Genomic DNA, 15,153 nt, shown 5'->3' on the forward strand with positions numbered 1-15,153 from the left:
CTTTGTATAATCTAATTATTAATGAGAATATATGGTTGGCATTGGTGTGATGATTGATTATGTAGCAGAGGTCATGAATAATGGTATAATTAATCACTGCTCCTATTTCCAGATAGGCCAGTTTTATTTTATTCATTGTACATTTTTTTTCAGATCATTTCTGTTGACCGGTTTAATAGAAAATATCCCCATCTTGCTGTCACACACAAAAATTAAACTGTAATTCACTATCTTCATAATTAAGGTACTACTACTAGTTTTTTCATACACAAAAATTAAACTGTAATTCACTATCTTCATAATTAAGGTACTACTACTAATTTTTTCATCTATAAAATTAGTCTTTCCTACCTTTAGTAATATTTTAATTATTTTTTATTTAATTTACATACCGTAATATAATTAAAATACACATTATTCACTATCAAAGTTATTGGTAAAAAAAAAATTGAAATAAGGAAGAATCTAAACTGGCTTAAGTTTCAAGATAATGGCAATAATAAATTGATTGACTGCCTAGAAATATATAAAAAATAAATATTCTAATATTTCTTCTTCTTCTTTTTCAACCATTAATACTCCAAAATTAGGCCTTAAGTAATCACTCTCATTTCTTTAATCCACTTGTATTAAATCAATAATACAGACAGACAGAGAGAGAGAGAGGGAGAGAAGAATTTACATATGAGTATGGGGCCGCCACCATTCCTTTGAAGTTAACTGAATTTCATCTCACACTTCATCAAATCTCAGAAGCAATAGTTGATAGAACTCCTCCAAGAATCAATCTTTACACAAAACTGTGATCCAAAAACATTTTTAGATGCTCAAAGTGGAAGCTATTGTCGGCACAATCTACATCTTCAGACAACTCTGCTACTAGGAAGTCAACATCTCTGTCCGAAAACAATACAGAAGCTAATAAATAATCGACAAGAATCTGTGAAGATCACACTATCTCTGAGGTATGCCAACAACAAGAATCTCATTCTTCAATCATACACATCTCTACTTTTAAGCATTCATTTTAGTTCAAGATTCAATTTTTTTAGTTCAAGATTCAATTTCCCCCCCCCCCCTTCCGTTTGGGCTTCATCTGCAGCAATGGTTTTCAAGAAAGTGGCAGTTTTGATGATGCGTTGTTTAGGGATATCGAAGCAGCCCACTCTTCCTGCCCCTCCTGCTGAAACTGCTGAATCTTCATCCATTGATGTTGAAATCTGTGGCTCAAAAGGAATCAGGCTCAGTGATGGAAGATTCTTGGCTTACACAGAGAGAGGAGTCCCCATGAATAAGTCCAATTACACAGTTATTGTTGTTCATGGATTTGGTAGCTCTAAAGAAATGAACTTTATGGCTTCCCAGGTATGGTAATTTTAATTTACCCCCTTTTAGTAAATTTTTTATTTTTTCATTGTGAAATTAGGGTTTGATGGCCTTATGTTCAATTGTAGTTTGTGATTGTTGGATGTCTCGCTTGTGTTGTTGTAAAGACTCAATCTTGGTTTCTTGATCTGAATTTAATTCACTTTACAAAAGTAGAAACCTGAATTTTTGCCTCTGGTTCTGTTTGTGGTAGAAATTAGGATTAGTTTTTTAGTAGTTGATGTGACTTTAGCCTCTAGGATTTTCTTGAGGAGTTGAAGATATGTCTTCTGTTGTTCGACCGGGCTGGATATGGCGAAAGCGATCCCAATCCGAAGAGATCCTTAAAAAGTGAAGCCTCTGACATTGAGGAGCTAGCTGATAAGTTGCAGCTGGGATCAAAGTTCTTCGTGCTTGGCGTTTCGTTGGGGTGCTACCCTGTCTGGGGTTGCCTCAGACGAACACCAAACAGGTATATAGTCGTTTGATCCGATAAGCTTGTCATTTGTTGATTGATGTTTGGGCTATTCAAGAATGTTGGTTTCTTTGTTGTGATGTTTTAGGCTAGCTGGTGTTGCATTAGTAGTTCCATACATAAACTACAAATGGCCTTCTCTTCCGAGTGACCTAACGAAGGATGACTATCGAAAAGGCCTTTCCCATTGGGCTGTTTTCGTTGCAAGCCACGCTCCACGATTGCTGTATTGGTGGCTGACACAGAAGCTCTTCCCATCATCGACCGTTCTTGATAGGAACCCTGCATTCTTCAGTCAAAAGGACATAGAAGTGCTCAAGATCACACCGGGTTACCAATTGCTTAGTCAGGTAAAGACACTAATTCATACAAGAAATCAACATAAACTGTCCTAATCATGTGTGTTTTGCACATATTCAGAACAAGGTAAGGGATAGGACAGTGTTCGATTCCCTACGACGTGATTTTGTGGTGGCATTTGGCAAGTGGGACTTCGACCCGTTGGAGCTGTGCAATCCATATCCTCAGAGGGAAAGCGCGGTGCATATATGGCAGGGGCACGAGGACAAGGTGGTGCCGGTCCAGCTGCAGAGGCACGTCTCCGGGAAACTGCCTTGGATTCGGTATCACGAGGTCCCGGATGGAGGGCATCTGCTGGTTTATGATTCTGATGTGTGTGAAGCCATCTTGAGGTCTCTTGTTCTTGGAGAAGATCCTCCTCAAATGTATAGACCTCAATGCTAGTAGTTTGGTTGAATTTTTTTGTCCATTCTTGTTCATCACAAAAGTGATGATCTTGCAAAGTAGATTGAAGTATTGGTATTCTATTTGTTTCAAGAAACATTTGGTTGTGAATGGAGTTGCAATTGTTGGTGTTGAATCCACTAAATAGGTTGTGGATAGAGAATTTATTCTATATAGTGGATTTAGATTTTTAAAAAATTGCTTTATATATAGTTTGTATGTGCTAAAGTGTGTAAGGCATAGTTTGTCACTAACTTTTCTTTTTTATATTTAGTTCTTTTGATATGTTTTTTTTTATATTTCTTTATTTTTTGGCAATTTAATCAAAACCTTTTAAGTTCAAATCCATATTTAAAATCATACTTTTAGGCAAATAAGCAAAATTCAAAAATTTCCCTTACCCAAAATTGACTATACAATAAATCGATATCAAAATATTTCGTAAATTAAAAAAATCAAAATAAATCCTAAATATTCCCTAAAAGTATGTGTAATTGTATTATGCTAACGCTGATGTGAAAACTCATTGGACCTCTGCATTTTTATCAGCCCATGGTATATTGGGCCCCGGCCCACTGGGAGTACTATATCATAAATGGTAGTATACAGATTGTTGCTTGCAAGTTTTTAACCCATAGTCAATGAGTGATTAGGAAAACTGAATTCGTGGGGTCGGACACGATGAAAAAGGTCGTTACCGGTATCAAAACACAAATGGTGTGTCAGGTGGAACTATCACACTGTGGGATCGGCAGCAACTCCAAAGGTCGATCGACTCCGCCTCTACATGGATCCGCAATTGCTCTCAATACACTTTAATTCATTATTTCTCAGTACATTTTAATTCATAATAATGTAGGTTCTCATCAGATTAATAAACTTTACCTGGTTCCTAGTGGGCTTAGGCCACATTTACTAAGTAAATGAAATTTAAATCCAAAAATAAACACTATCCCATGTCCAATAATATTTGAATCAGTCCACTAATATTTTATGAGGCTTTTACAAGAACAATCATAGCCATAAAATTAAATTTTATGGCCAATTTTATGGCCCACAATGTGAACTCCAAATTGACTATGGGCTAATTCAAATTTGATTAAGTTAACTTTTTTTATGATTAAAGTAAAAGAGATGATTTTTTGCTAAAAAAAGAAATGACTTATTTATGGTGGGACATCCTTAAAAGGAGTGTGACTCGCTTATTTTAGGACGGAGGGAGTATTAGTTATTATAGTATAATTTTCAGCTAGTTAAAAATTTCCCTTTTAGAGACAGTTTCACAAATTAATATTTCATATATTAAAATAATTTATAATACTTACGTAAACATAAATCAAGATGAAAATTAAAGATATTGAATATACAATTTATAATGCAAAATATAAAAATATCACTAAAAAAGTCAAACCTTTCTGATTGTTACATCGACCTTATATCATAGTAGTATACTAATATCCTATGTCGGCAAAAATAAATAGTTTTACTGTCAACGATTAGCAGATTAATTACATTCTACTTGATCATTAATTATTTTTTATGTTTGATTTATAAACTAGTAGTTAGATTTCGTTTGGTATAATCAAGCATTAATTAAGTATATTTGTTTCAATCATGTGTTTAGTCTTACGACGCAAACTGTCCGAATAATTCTTGTTATAATCATTATTATCAATTCATTAATTAATAGTCTTGATTTAAAACACAATTAGTTAAATTATGAATTGAAACAAGTGTAATTTGTGGTACTCCCTCCGTTCCATAGTAATAGAGTCATTTTGCCATTTTGGTACGTTTCTTAATAATAGAGTTATTTCCCTTTTAGAAGTCAACAAATTTTTCCACATCTACTTTACTCTCTCTTACTTTTTTCTCTCTTCATCTCTAGATCTTTTTTCATTTTCAATTTTATTCTTCTTTTACTTAACTCACTTAACACAATTTTTCTTAATATTTGTGGCGAAAAAAAACGTCTCCATTATTATGGAACAGAGGGAGCAGTTGTTAAGTAATAAAGTATGTTATCGACTTTCCCAATCACGAATAACTTTTTTTAAGTACTGAGAATCATGTCACGCAACTAATTAAAATCAGTTAGCAAATAAACACTTTTCACCTTACAACTTCATGAAATACTCTAATCTTATCATATTTAAATTTGTGTGGCCACACTTGATTGCAAAAAACCTAATTTGTAAAAGGACGTCTTAATTAAATTAATGTGATAATTAGGTCATCTTGTGTGCCCAATAAACTAACTTAATTCCCAAAAGCACTCGAAAAAAGACAAAATCTTAGCCTTTTACAACTAATTAATTGTTTATATTTTGGTTTAAAATGTGGGCCATATTGAATTGAAAAATGGGGATTTTAAAATCGCTATGAAGATTTAATCAGCGAATCAAGTTATTTTTATTGTTAGTTGATGTAGTTCGATTGTAGATTAAAAAATAAAGAAAGGTATCAAACTTTATTGTGATAGTTTTTTATTCGTTTTTAACGTTTTAAATGAAAGTGATATTTTTTATTTTTTATTTAATTTTGAAGCGGAAAGCATACTTCTCGCTAAAACTCTCAATTTCCAACCAAAGTTAGCACTACTATTGGGGAAAAAAAACCAAAGTTAGTACTATGTTTTTTTCCAGAAAAGAGTTGATTTAATTTTATGGCAATTCAATAATAAATTATGTATAGTATTCCTTAGAGCATCCCCATCCATGCTCATAGGCAAGAGCATGAAAGTGGGCTTGTAACTACTTTTATTCATTTTTTACTCTCTTCTCTTCCCCAAGAGCACAACACTCACATCCATACTCTTCTGCAAAGACATGATCAAGGGTTCCACCATTCTATTATTCAGTTTAAATAAAAACATTTCCACAATATTAAAATGCATTAAAAATACCTTGAATACTATTACAAATTACTAAAAATTTAAAAATTACATAATTCAAATCCTAAAAATTAAAAATTACATAATTAAAGTCTTAAAAATTAAAAATTACATAATTAAATTCATAAATTAAAAAAAAACCACTACTCGTCGCCAATTTCGCCCAAATGTGTTTGATTATGTCTTCTTGTAGGTCAATGTGGGCTTTGGTATCGCGCATTGTGTGTCTTGTTTCGATCCTCTCTCGCACCGTCGTATGCACACCTCGGCATGGGGGAGACCTTGCGGTTGAGTTTCCGGCTTCATCCCCGTCGTAAAAGTTAGCAGTGATCGGTCATTCGTCAGCTATAATCATGTCGGCAATAGTCTTAGAGTACCACAGCCGAGACAAGGTCTTCACAATGTTGAATCGGCCTAGAAGGACCCCAAAAGCTCTTTCGACGTCTTTCCGAGCAGACTCTTGACGATTCGCAAAAAGAACCCGTCTCTGGTCTTGCGGATTGCTGAGCGTCTTCACGAAAGTCGACCACCTTGGGTAGATACCATCAGCGAGATAGTAACCCATATGGTACGGATTTCCGTTGACGATGAAGTCGACCACCGGTGCCACACCATTCAAAACATCATTGAATAGTGGTGAAGAATAGAGCACGTTCAAGTCGTTGTTGGATCCGACAACACCGAAATATGCATGCCAAATCCATAGGCGGTAGTCGGCGACCGCTTTAAGGATAAGCGTTGGGCGGCCGCCTTTGTGGCCGCTTAAGTGTTGCCCCCTCCGAGCATTCGGGCAATTCTTCTACTTACAATGCATGCAGTCAATGCTGCCAAGCATACCGGGAAAACCGTGGACTGTTTCTTGAAGATGAAGTAACCGTTGACAATCTTCGGTGGTGGGTGCCCGAAGGAATTCATCACCGAAAGCAGAACGAATGTCGTCGCAAAAAATTTTGAGGCATAGGATTCCAGTTGACTCACCCACATGCAAATACTCGTCGAAGAGGTCAGCCGTTTGCCCAGTAGCAAGTTGTCGGAGGGCACAAGTACACTTCTGCAACGGCGAGAGACTTTGCCGACCGGTTGCGTCTCTACGTGATTGAAAGTATTCAACACGGGCGGACAATGTGTTGACAATACGCATAAACAACCGTTTTGACATGCAAAAAGGAACCGGAAGTAATCTTCCGGAAACCGCGGCTTGTCGGAAAAATAGTCGGCAACGAACCTTTCATGGGCTCCCTCCCGGTCACGAGGAATGTAGCGGCGTTTTGATCTAGTTTGTTGAGGAGGGGGCAGGGGTGGCGGTGGCTACATAGGTCTCATAGGCGGCACGATATTGTTCATAGTATTCTTGTTCTTCACGCTCTGCTTCCGCCATGATATTGGTGAAATCCATTTTTGAATTTTTAGAGAGAGTTTGAGTAATAGAGGAAGATGGATGATGAATGTGTTGTATGAGAAAATGGATGATAAATGCGTGTATTTATAGATGATTCGGGAATTAAAAAATAAAAAAAACGGTAATAAACGGCTATATTTTTTGGAAATCTGAATTTTTTTAAAAAAAAATTGGTATTATTTTCGATTTAAAAAAAAGGAAATTACAACGGCATTGTCGTTGGCTAATCGCACGCTCCCACGTCGCCATACTCAGCGGCACGAACGTGCTCTTATTATCGAGCAGAGCCGTGCCGTTGGCGCAAGCACGACGGCGGACGGGGCTGTGCCGCACCGCTGGCAGCGACGCTGTCCGCCCCAGAGAGTGGCTATGGGGATGCCCTTAATTTCAAGTGTTTATAGCTATTTATAGCACAAATTACAAAATGGCACTCAATTTTATTCTTCACTTGAAAATCCTACAAATGTGTTTAGTTTAATTTGAGATACTATGATTTTGTCACACGTGTGGCAACAATAAAACAAGATTTACCGACGAATATTTGTATCGATAAATCCCAGAAGTCCTTCAAAAAATTAACGGTAAAGAACCCATAATTAACAACACTATATCAAAAAATATAAAAAAAATTTAAAAAATTTTAAAAAAAGTAACAACACTATATCATCCATCAGTAATTTCATCCCACAATTTTGAAATGATTAATAAGAAAAGGAAAATTAATTTGCATAGACATCGATATACATTTACAAGAGAACATTGTATTATGTTGACATTAAAAGTAAAGCTACATCAAAATTATAGGAGGAAAACCTATTTTCTCTAAGAGTAGCTCCTAAACAACCTCAATTTTCACCTAATCATCAATAAAACCGGTTATAGTAATAATAGTGACAATCAGAAGTTTGAGAACTGATTTTGAGAAGCCTGCACCATCTGCAAATCCGACGTCGTTTGGCAAGAATTGTCTTCTGCAATCATACTCCTGAAAAAAATACCAAAAATAAATAAAAATGAAATCTTTATATTCAAGAATTGTAATGAGTTGATGCAAAAGTGATCTTACTCTCTTGGCCTTGAAGCCCACAGTGAGCTCAGAGCTCGTAGTCGGCCATAGTATTCTCCGATCACCAGGAAGCAACGTGCAGCTTGCCGAATTGTCAACAAACGGTGCAGCTGATGAAGGGTCTGTTGCCTTAGATTATCAGCCTGTGTTTTTGCAAATGTAGCACCAAAATGAAGTCAAGAATGCATTCTTTTCAACTACTGAGTCGTTTTTAGGCACATAGAGAATAGTAATGTCACATATGCATTGATCTGCTACACAAATCTTCATCTAAGAAATCATCAGTTAACAGCAAGGCGTCATTTGTTTGCTTTTAACATGCCAGTGAGTTGAAATAACGACATTGCAAGAAAACGAGCATCTATAATTGGTTCCACCAGAAATGGACTGATTAGTCATATCATGCTAAAGCAGCTTTCATGAAGGCGCTTTCTTGAAAAAGGAAGTATTTTTATACTTTCCTTTCCTAAATACTAACAATTTTCAGATGTTTTTTGACAGATGAAAGAAGGTACTTAGGTATATGTAAATCTAATGGAGCCATTTTATGTGGTCCAAAGATAAATCTACTTCGTTACACGTATACGCTGACGAGGAAAGATACCTAAATCTGTTAAAGTATGGTTGAGAGAGAACTTAAAAGAGAAAGCAAAATGTAAAGCCAAAAAGGAATGGGAATGATACTTTTATCTTGTTGCATTAGTTTCCGACATATGCTTTCTAATCACTTATCGCTTATCTCACTAATTAAAATCACATTTTAGCATCAAACCACAACGCGGCGTGTCCCTAAAGTGCAAGCCTTAACTTTTAAATGACTTAAGGTAAGGGATTAAAATCAGATTCTATTTTTGCATAGTTTCATGATAGGACTGATCTAAATGCAAGAAAGGAAGAGGGAGTGGGTGTATGAACCTGTCGAACAAAGCCCTCAAGATTGGCGAGCTTTCCCAACGAGACAGCCATGTGACGCATGCTGTCGTTAACAGAGCCATTAGCAATGGTATCAACCAAGGATTGCTGCAACTGGTCCAAGCCTTGAGAGAGAGCCTCCTCTGCCTGCTGTGAGGAATGCTGAAGGCTGCAAATCCCCATGAATTGCTGTTCCGTTAAAGGGTCTAATTGCGGTATCAACATCTGATAATCAATAAAATGTAATGGTTACTAATCAGTTAAAAATGTGGATGATGACAAATGACTTGTACAGTGATGGACTATAACCTTGATCAGGTCAGATGGCCGGAAACCGCCCATCCAAAGGAAACACCTCTCTGCAGGTGTAGTCCACATTCCGGTGATGAGGTGGAAGACGTCAGATTTAGCAGCGGCGCCTTTCAGGCTAAAGACCTCGTCATAGTGAGCAATGTATCCATCGACTATAACCCTCAAGTCGCTGTCGGATAAGTGAGCTTGCAATGCAGTTCGGAGTTCGGATATGTGCCTGTGATCATCATCTAGCCATCTAGAATATTCCATATCGAATATTGCTCCACCTATAACAAAAAATCATAACATTATTTGATTATAGTATGTGAATCACATAGTCCATTGAGGGCCCATGAATGTTGCATTCACAAAGTAAAGACACGCTTCAAGAAAGCACAAAAGGACAGCCACAACCACTAACTACTACACCATTTTTTTTATTCCCACCTTTTTTTGGTTTTGATTTTGTATGATTTTTTATTTTATATTTTTTGTATATCCACATAACTTTTTGCATAATGTACAAAGGCTTGATGCCAGGATTCAAATATCTGTGGGCACAGATGAGGCAAAAGACTGAACTGTAAAGATTCCAAAATTCCAAATATTATTCATACTGATAGAACCAGCTATTTGGGAAGGGGAAAACACACACGTCAAGGACACTCTTGCTGACCATGTGGTAAGAATTGCAGCCTTGGTCATACAGATATTTGATTTGAATCTTTTTTCCCCTGAAACAGTAATTAAAATCTGACATGCCTTTCAAGAAGAAGAAAACTTCTAGTCAAAAATAGAAGGTTTTTTTTTGTTTTAGTTGAAAAAAGTTTAAAGCCTAATATGGCTTCAAATTCTCCTTTTATACTCGATACAACAAAACATCTAGCCAAAAATTTTGATTTTTGAAGATTAAGATTAAGTCCCACTATTTTATGGTCAATAATTAGAGCATGAAGGAAGAAAAAGTCTAGCTAATGTCTACAAATTGAAGGGTTTGACAATTTTGATGTTTTTGTTCATAACTAGATTGAAGTCAGACAAATCTAATAATGTCATTTAAGTTTAAACAAATCCAATAATGCAATAATTAACTAGCATGGGAAAGACTAACTCCTTCCTCCTTCAAAAAAAATCAATCTTTAATCAAACATTCATGGGAAAAGGGGGAAGAAGTCTTCAATTTATGTAGAGGGCAGTTTAGTAAAATCACTATTAAGAAATGTAGACACATACCAGAGCTAATACTCCCACTTGCAGCCCCACCTCCTCCTAAGAAAAGTCCCTGTTGAATATAGTGATGGAGAAAGGGAGCAAGTCAAGAAAATCAATTATAGAGGATTAGACACTAATTAATTAACAAAAATTTGGATTGGCATCCTTCAATTATTTTATTTATGTTATATTAGATGTTTTGATTTACTTTATGTTCTTTGTTTCTACTCCATTAAATGTTACTGTTGTTACCTGTGACCTTGCCCTCTGAAGGTCTTGCTCCAGCTGAGCAAGCCTGATCCTGCTTGATTCTAGCTGCTGTACATAGGCCTGTACTCACACACAAACACACACATATAAAAATATAATATTTATATGGAGTATATTTATAAAGAAACAATTTTGGGGGAAAGAGGGGGGGGGGATTAGGAGAACTGGAGTAAAAATTTTGCAACTTACCTTTTTTCTAAGTCTGCTTTTCCTAGCTGCTTCCCTATTTTGGGCTAGACGTCTCAATGTCTGTATGAAGAAGAAAAATACAAAGCCTCAAGATAAATAATTTAAAGGAATTCAAATTTGGGAAGTAAGAAAAAACTGTAGAAATTATGAAAATCAGTGAGACTAAATTTTCAGCTCATGCATGCATGTGAATAATTTGGCACTTTTCATCACCTTAGCATCAAGCACTTTGTCTGAGTTAGAACCAGGCCCGCTTCTCTGCATTATTTTTAAAAATAAATTCAAGAGAGACAATGGTTAATTCGTTTCTACTTTACTAGAGTCAATAAGAGCAGCTAGAACAAACAAATTTTATACGGCAAAAATTTGAACTTTATTTTTTTATTCTATGTTAGAGAATAGGGGAAGGAAGATAACGTGTCAGCAATGGCAGAATCTTCAGAAAGATTTCAAATTTTTTATTATTAGAAGATATGCTGGCATTTTTCACAACTGTTCTTGAAAATAATAATGGAGATGACCACTGTGAGAAAAAAATGTGAGTTAATTATTTTTATTGTTTCTGTCTGCAAATTCTCTTTATATTTTGTTTTCCCTTTTTTATCCTATGAAGAAGATCCCTCACATGAGAGAGAAAGAGAGAGGGAAAAAAAGAAACTACAGTTCTTGGGATGGGAAAAAGTAGCAATTATGAACAAGGACTTGAAACTGCAGTCTTGGAGATTGAGGCACACAGGCATATATTATTATAATAGATCAAGAAAGATGGATTTATTATATGTCAGAATAAAATCAGAAAAACTCCTCAGCAATGAGGAAGTACAGTTCCCCTTTGCCAACAAATCTTTCTTGCAGCTAGCTATGTGGGATTATACACAGAGAGATAGGATAGCAAACTAGCAATAAAGATGAGACCTTTTTCTTTAGATATGGGAAGAAATTCAATCAAGAATTGGGGAAAAGTGGAGCAGACCTTTTCTGGGGCTGGTTTAGCTGGTGGCTGTGACTGTAAGCCACTCATCCTCGGGCTGTCAATCCCACCGGCGGCGTCCATCTGCGGCGGTGGAGGGGGTGGCTGGCGGTGGTCTGAAGGAGACTCTGGTGTGTTGGAAAGTGTGTTTACAGCTGAACCGGAATCAGTACTCTCCTCTCCTGATTTTGAGCTTCCCTGTATTAAATGACACAAATTTTTAGTCAAAATGGCTTTCATCATCACATCACAACCATCAACCAAATATCTAAAAAAAGAATTCTATTCTTAAAAAAAACCTCAAAAACACATTAAACAACACTGCAGAAGGTGGTCAAGATAGAGAGGGAGAAGAGCAAGAAATGAAGCTTGGTTTATGAAGAGAGAGAGGTAAATATAGAGAGAGTACTCTTGTGGTATGCTGGTGGAATCTCATAGGCCAAGAAGGGAACATATCCAGAGTTGCTGCCGGCCTGATTGCTGTGTATAAATCTGCCAAAAATCAAAAGCAAAATCTTCAAGAATCAGGCAGAAAATAGGAAATTTGAAAAAAACTACCACGAGAAGGAAATTTTTCTGGAATTTTATGTTTGGGATTTTTGAAAGTTTCAAACTTTGGTTTAAAAAGAAGGGTAAGAACCTAATCCCCTTTTATGTATCGGTTTTTTTGCTTTGCAGTTATGTCAGTAAAAGAATCATGCAAGCAGGTCTGGTTTTTTCCATATTTGAAACACACGCCATTCAAATCCCTAGTCCAAGAATGATTTCTGTGCAAGAAAAAGAAACCCCCCTTTGCACAAACAAACCCTCCTCTCCCCTTTCTCTCTTTCTTGGGAGTTGGTTACACAAAGCAACGTAAGAAAAACAAAAGAGGAGGGAGAGAGCAAGTAGCATACGTTGTTTTTTGTCATCATTATTGATCTTAACCCCTTGCAGAATAATGGCCTCCTCAAGTTCTCCGAAATCAAAAGCTGGCCCTTCTTGATTTCTTGTCAAACAAAGGAACCCAAGTCAGAAAATCGAAAGGCCAGTTCGAAAAATCGAATCTTTTTTAGGCTTACATGAAATTAGAGTTGGTGGGGTGGTGGAGCATGTGAGGAACTGCGTAGGGGATGTGGTGGTGGTGTGGAGCTCCCGAGTCAGACAAAGCTGCTGGCTCACCGACTCTGTGACTCGCCATGCAAACTCAGTTTCAGGCCATTCTTTTTCAAGGTGGTGATTTTCTTGATTTTGTTTTTCTGAGGTTTTGGTGTGTTGAGGGATTTGAAGACAGAAGGCCACTTTCTTGAAAGATGGATCAGCAAAAGATCATAGCTTTCTTGTCTAAAAGGGAGTGAGTCAGTGAGAAGGTCTCTCTCTCTGTTGAAATGATTTACTACTACTACAAGTTTTGAGCTGTTGGAGGGTCTCTATCTAGCTTTCTTTTCTCTACTTCTCTATGAAGAAATCAATCTGATTATTCTATTTGATCATCCCTCTCTCTCTCTACACTATACTTTATACTCTCTCTTCTGTGGGGGTGTAATAATTAGTACTATCAGAATTGGGAGTCGAGCCATGGGTACAGAAAATCTTGTCCTGGCAACCCAGGCTTATTTTGTGGGGTTTTGCAACAGAAAATCGAAATTAAAACAGATTAAAAAAAGAGGGAAATTTGTGCATTGACAAACAACATTAGTTCAATAAAATACTTAGAGTGTCCAAGCGGACACGCCCAATAGCCCCGCTCCAGTTTTTGTCCATAGTCCCAGGTTTATTGTCCATAGTCCCAAAATTCTATTTCCGCCACTATAGTGGACACCTCCAATAGTCCCCAAATTTTATTATTAAAATAATCGCAGTGTAAATAAATAGAAAACGAGGTAATTAGGGCCGAATATTCGTTGTATTGTATACAACGAATAATTAAAATAAAATACAACTAAAAACTTCACCACCGTCTACTCGGTGTCGGAGTCGGCTTCCTCGTCGTCTTCTTCTTCTTCTCCTCCTCCTCCTCCTCCCTCGCTGCTGCCGGCACGGTTTCCCCAGGATCATTATCAACGCTCCCCAGTCGTCTCTCAATCCGAGTGATGAGCCGCTTGTAGACGTTCCTGAGGTACGGGTCTTTTTCCCCTGCGTATTTGCTGCATACGTCTTGCAGTTGTTGCATCAACGTTACGTCTATGGTATTGATCAATACCTCGTGGGGTTGCACCGTGGGCTGTGGGATTGGGGCAGACTGAGGGATGCGCGATCCGGAAGCGGCCGCCGTTAGGCGGGAGGCACTTCTACCCCCTCTGGCGCTGCGGATAGAGGCTTGTTGTCCCGGGGGCCGTCGTCGCCTAATGTGAGTCGCGGTTGGCTCTTCGACTTGCTCGTCGGACTGCTCGAACTCTTGCGAGCCGCTCCCACTGCTGTATTCCCCGGCAAGGTTGTGCCTTGTGCGCTTCGGGCCAGGAGCTGTGCCCACCTCTTGCGCCACAATCGACCTGAATTTCGGACAATCCGCGAGGACAAGATACTCCTCCCACAAGGTGAACTTCGGCGCGCCCGTCTTGTGGTATTGGCCCTCCGATAGGGTCTTCACATCTGCTACGCTTCGGCCACTCTCGGCGTGGCGAAGGTTGTTCTCGTATATGGACGCGAACAGCTTGGTAGCCCGCAGAATCCTACCGAACTTTTTTCGGATCTGTTCTGGTTCGCGCTTCTCGGCGCCGTCGGGCTTGAATTCCTCGTATGCCATCATGACGCGCCTCCAATGCCCACGGTGGACTCGATGCCCACGGTGGGGGAGATTGATTCCAATTCCAATACTGGGACGGAGTCATGCCATATCCGGCAAAACCCGACGGGTGTGATGTATTGGTGTCATATCCCGATTCCTGAGAGTCGGGTGAGTCGTCGTCTCCTCGATTCATTTTTTAGAGAGTGGTTGTGTGGATAGTGAGTGGATGGATTTTGTGAAAATGGTGAAAAATAAGTAGGGGTGTGGTATTTATAGAGGGAGTGTAAAAAAATTTCAAATTCCCCGCAACCGGCTAATTCGCCGCGGCTATGTCGTCCACTATAGGCGCCGCGCCTATAGGCGCAGCTATAGCCCCTCCGCCGCGTCCTCGCCCCGCACCCGGCTATCGCGCGTCCGCCGCCTCTCTCCCCCCTCGCCGCGTCCGCCTCCAGGGCGGACAACTTCTCCACTATAATCCGCCGCCCCCCCGCCCACCCTCGCGGCTACACCCGCGTCCACTCCATAGTGGACACCCTTACAAAAAAGGTGGGGTCTTTGGCAGGAACACTAAGAGCATCCGCAATGAGCGGACGATAGTCGCGCTTTATACTTCGGTCGCGGAGGATAGCGCGGACGATGGCCATCGTTTGCACCATT

The 15,153-nt window shown here is 38.5% G+C and overlaps 2 protein-coding genes across 5 annotated transcripts; one reads left to right on the top strand and one right to left on the bottom strand.

The window, feature by feature from the left end:
• The first annotated feature begins 638 nt into the window (after window positions 1-638).
• LOC121788570 lies at window positions 639-2,729 on the top strand. 3 transcript variants are annotated; one of them, XM_042187215.1, is made up of 5 exons: window positions 639-965; window positions 1,103-1,365; window positions 1,626-1,837; window positions 1,929-2,190; window positions 2,261-2,729. In XM_042187215.1, exons 2-5 carry the CDS (start codon window positions 1,105-1,107, stop codon window positions 2,582-2,584), a joined length of 1,059 nt encoding a protein of 352 aa, XP_042043149.1. In that variant the 5' UTR covers window positions 639-965; window positions 1,103-1,104; the 3' UTR covers window positions 2,585-2,729. The 3 variants fall into 3 exon arrangements, with proteins under 3 accessions (XP_042043149.1, XP_042043151.1, XP_042043152.1); XM_042187217.1 differs by having other exon boundaries at window positions 1,148-1,365; XM_042187218.1 differs by having other exon boundaries at window positions 1,162-1,365.
• A 4,848-nt stretch (window positions 2,730-7,577) lies between these two features.
• On the bottom strand, window positions 7,578-13,252 carry LOC121788572 (transcription factor TGA9-like). Of its 2 annotated transcripts, XM_042187220.1 has the most exons (12): window positions 12,851-13,251; window positions 12,686-12,777; window positions 12,199-12,281; window positions 11,793-11,987; window positions 11,033-11,077; window positions 10,820-10,879; window positions 10,613-10,690; window positions 10,382-10,430; window positions 9,164-9,435; window positions 8,858-9,079; window positions 7,943-8,085; window positions 7,578-7,861 (listed from the first exon to the last, which is right to left on the bottom strand). In XM_042187220.1, exons 1-12 carry the CDS (start codon window positions 12,967-12,969, stop codon window positions 7,774-7,776), a joined length of 1,446 nt encoding a protein of 481 aa, XP_042043154.1. In that variant the 5' UTR covers window positions 12,970-13,251; the 3' UTR covers window positions 7,578-7,773. The 2 variants fall into 2 exon arrangements, with proteins under 2 accessions (XP_042043154.1, XP_042043155.1); XM_042187221.1 differs by lacking the exon at window positions 11,033-11,077 and having other exon boundaries at window positions 12,851-13,252.
• Window positions 13,253-15,153: the final 1,901 nt, after the last annotated feature.

The sequence above is a fragment of the Salvia splendens genome, unplaced genomic scaffold, assembly GCF_004379255.2.
Source record: "Salvia splendens isolate huo1 unplaced genomic scaffold, SspV2 ctg1078, whole genome shotgun sequence".
In the NCBI taxonomy this organism is placed as follows: Eukaryota; Viridiplantae; Streptophyta; class Magnoliopsida; order Lamiales; family Lamiaceae; genus Salvia; species Salvia splendens.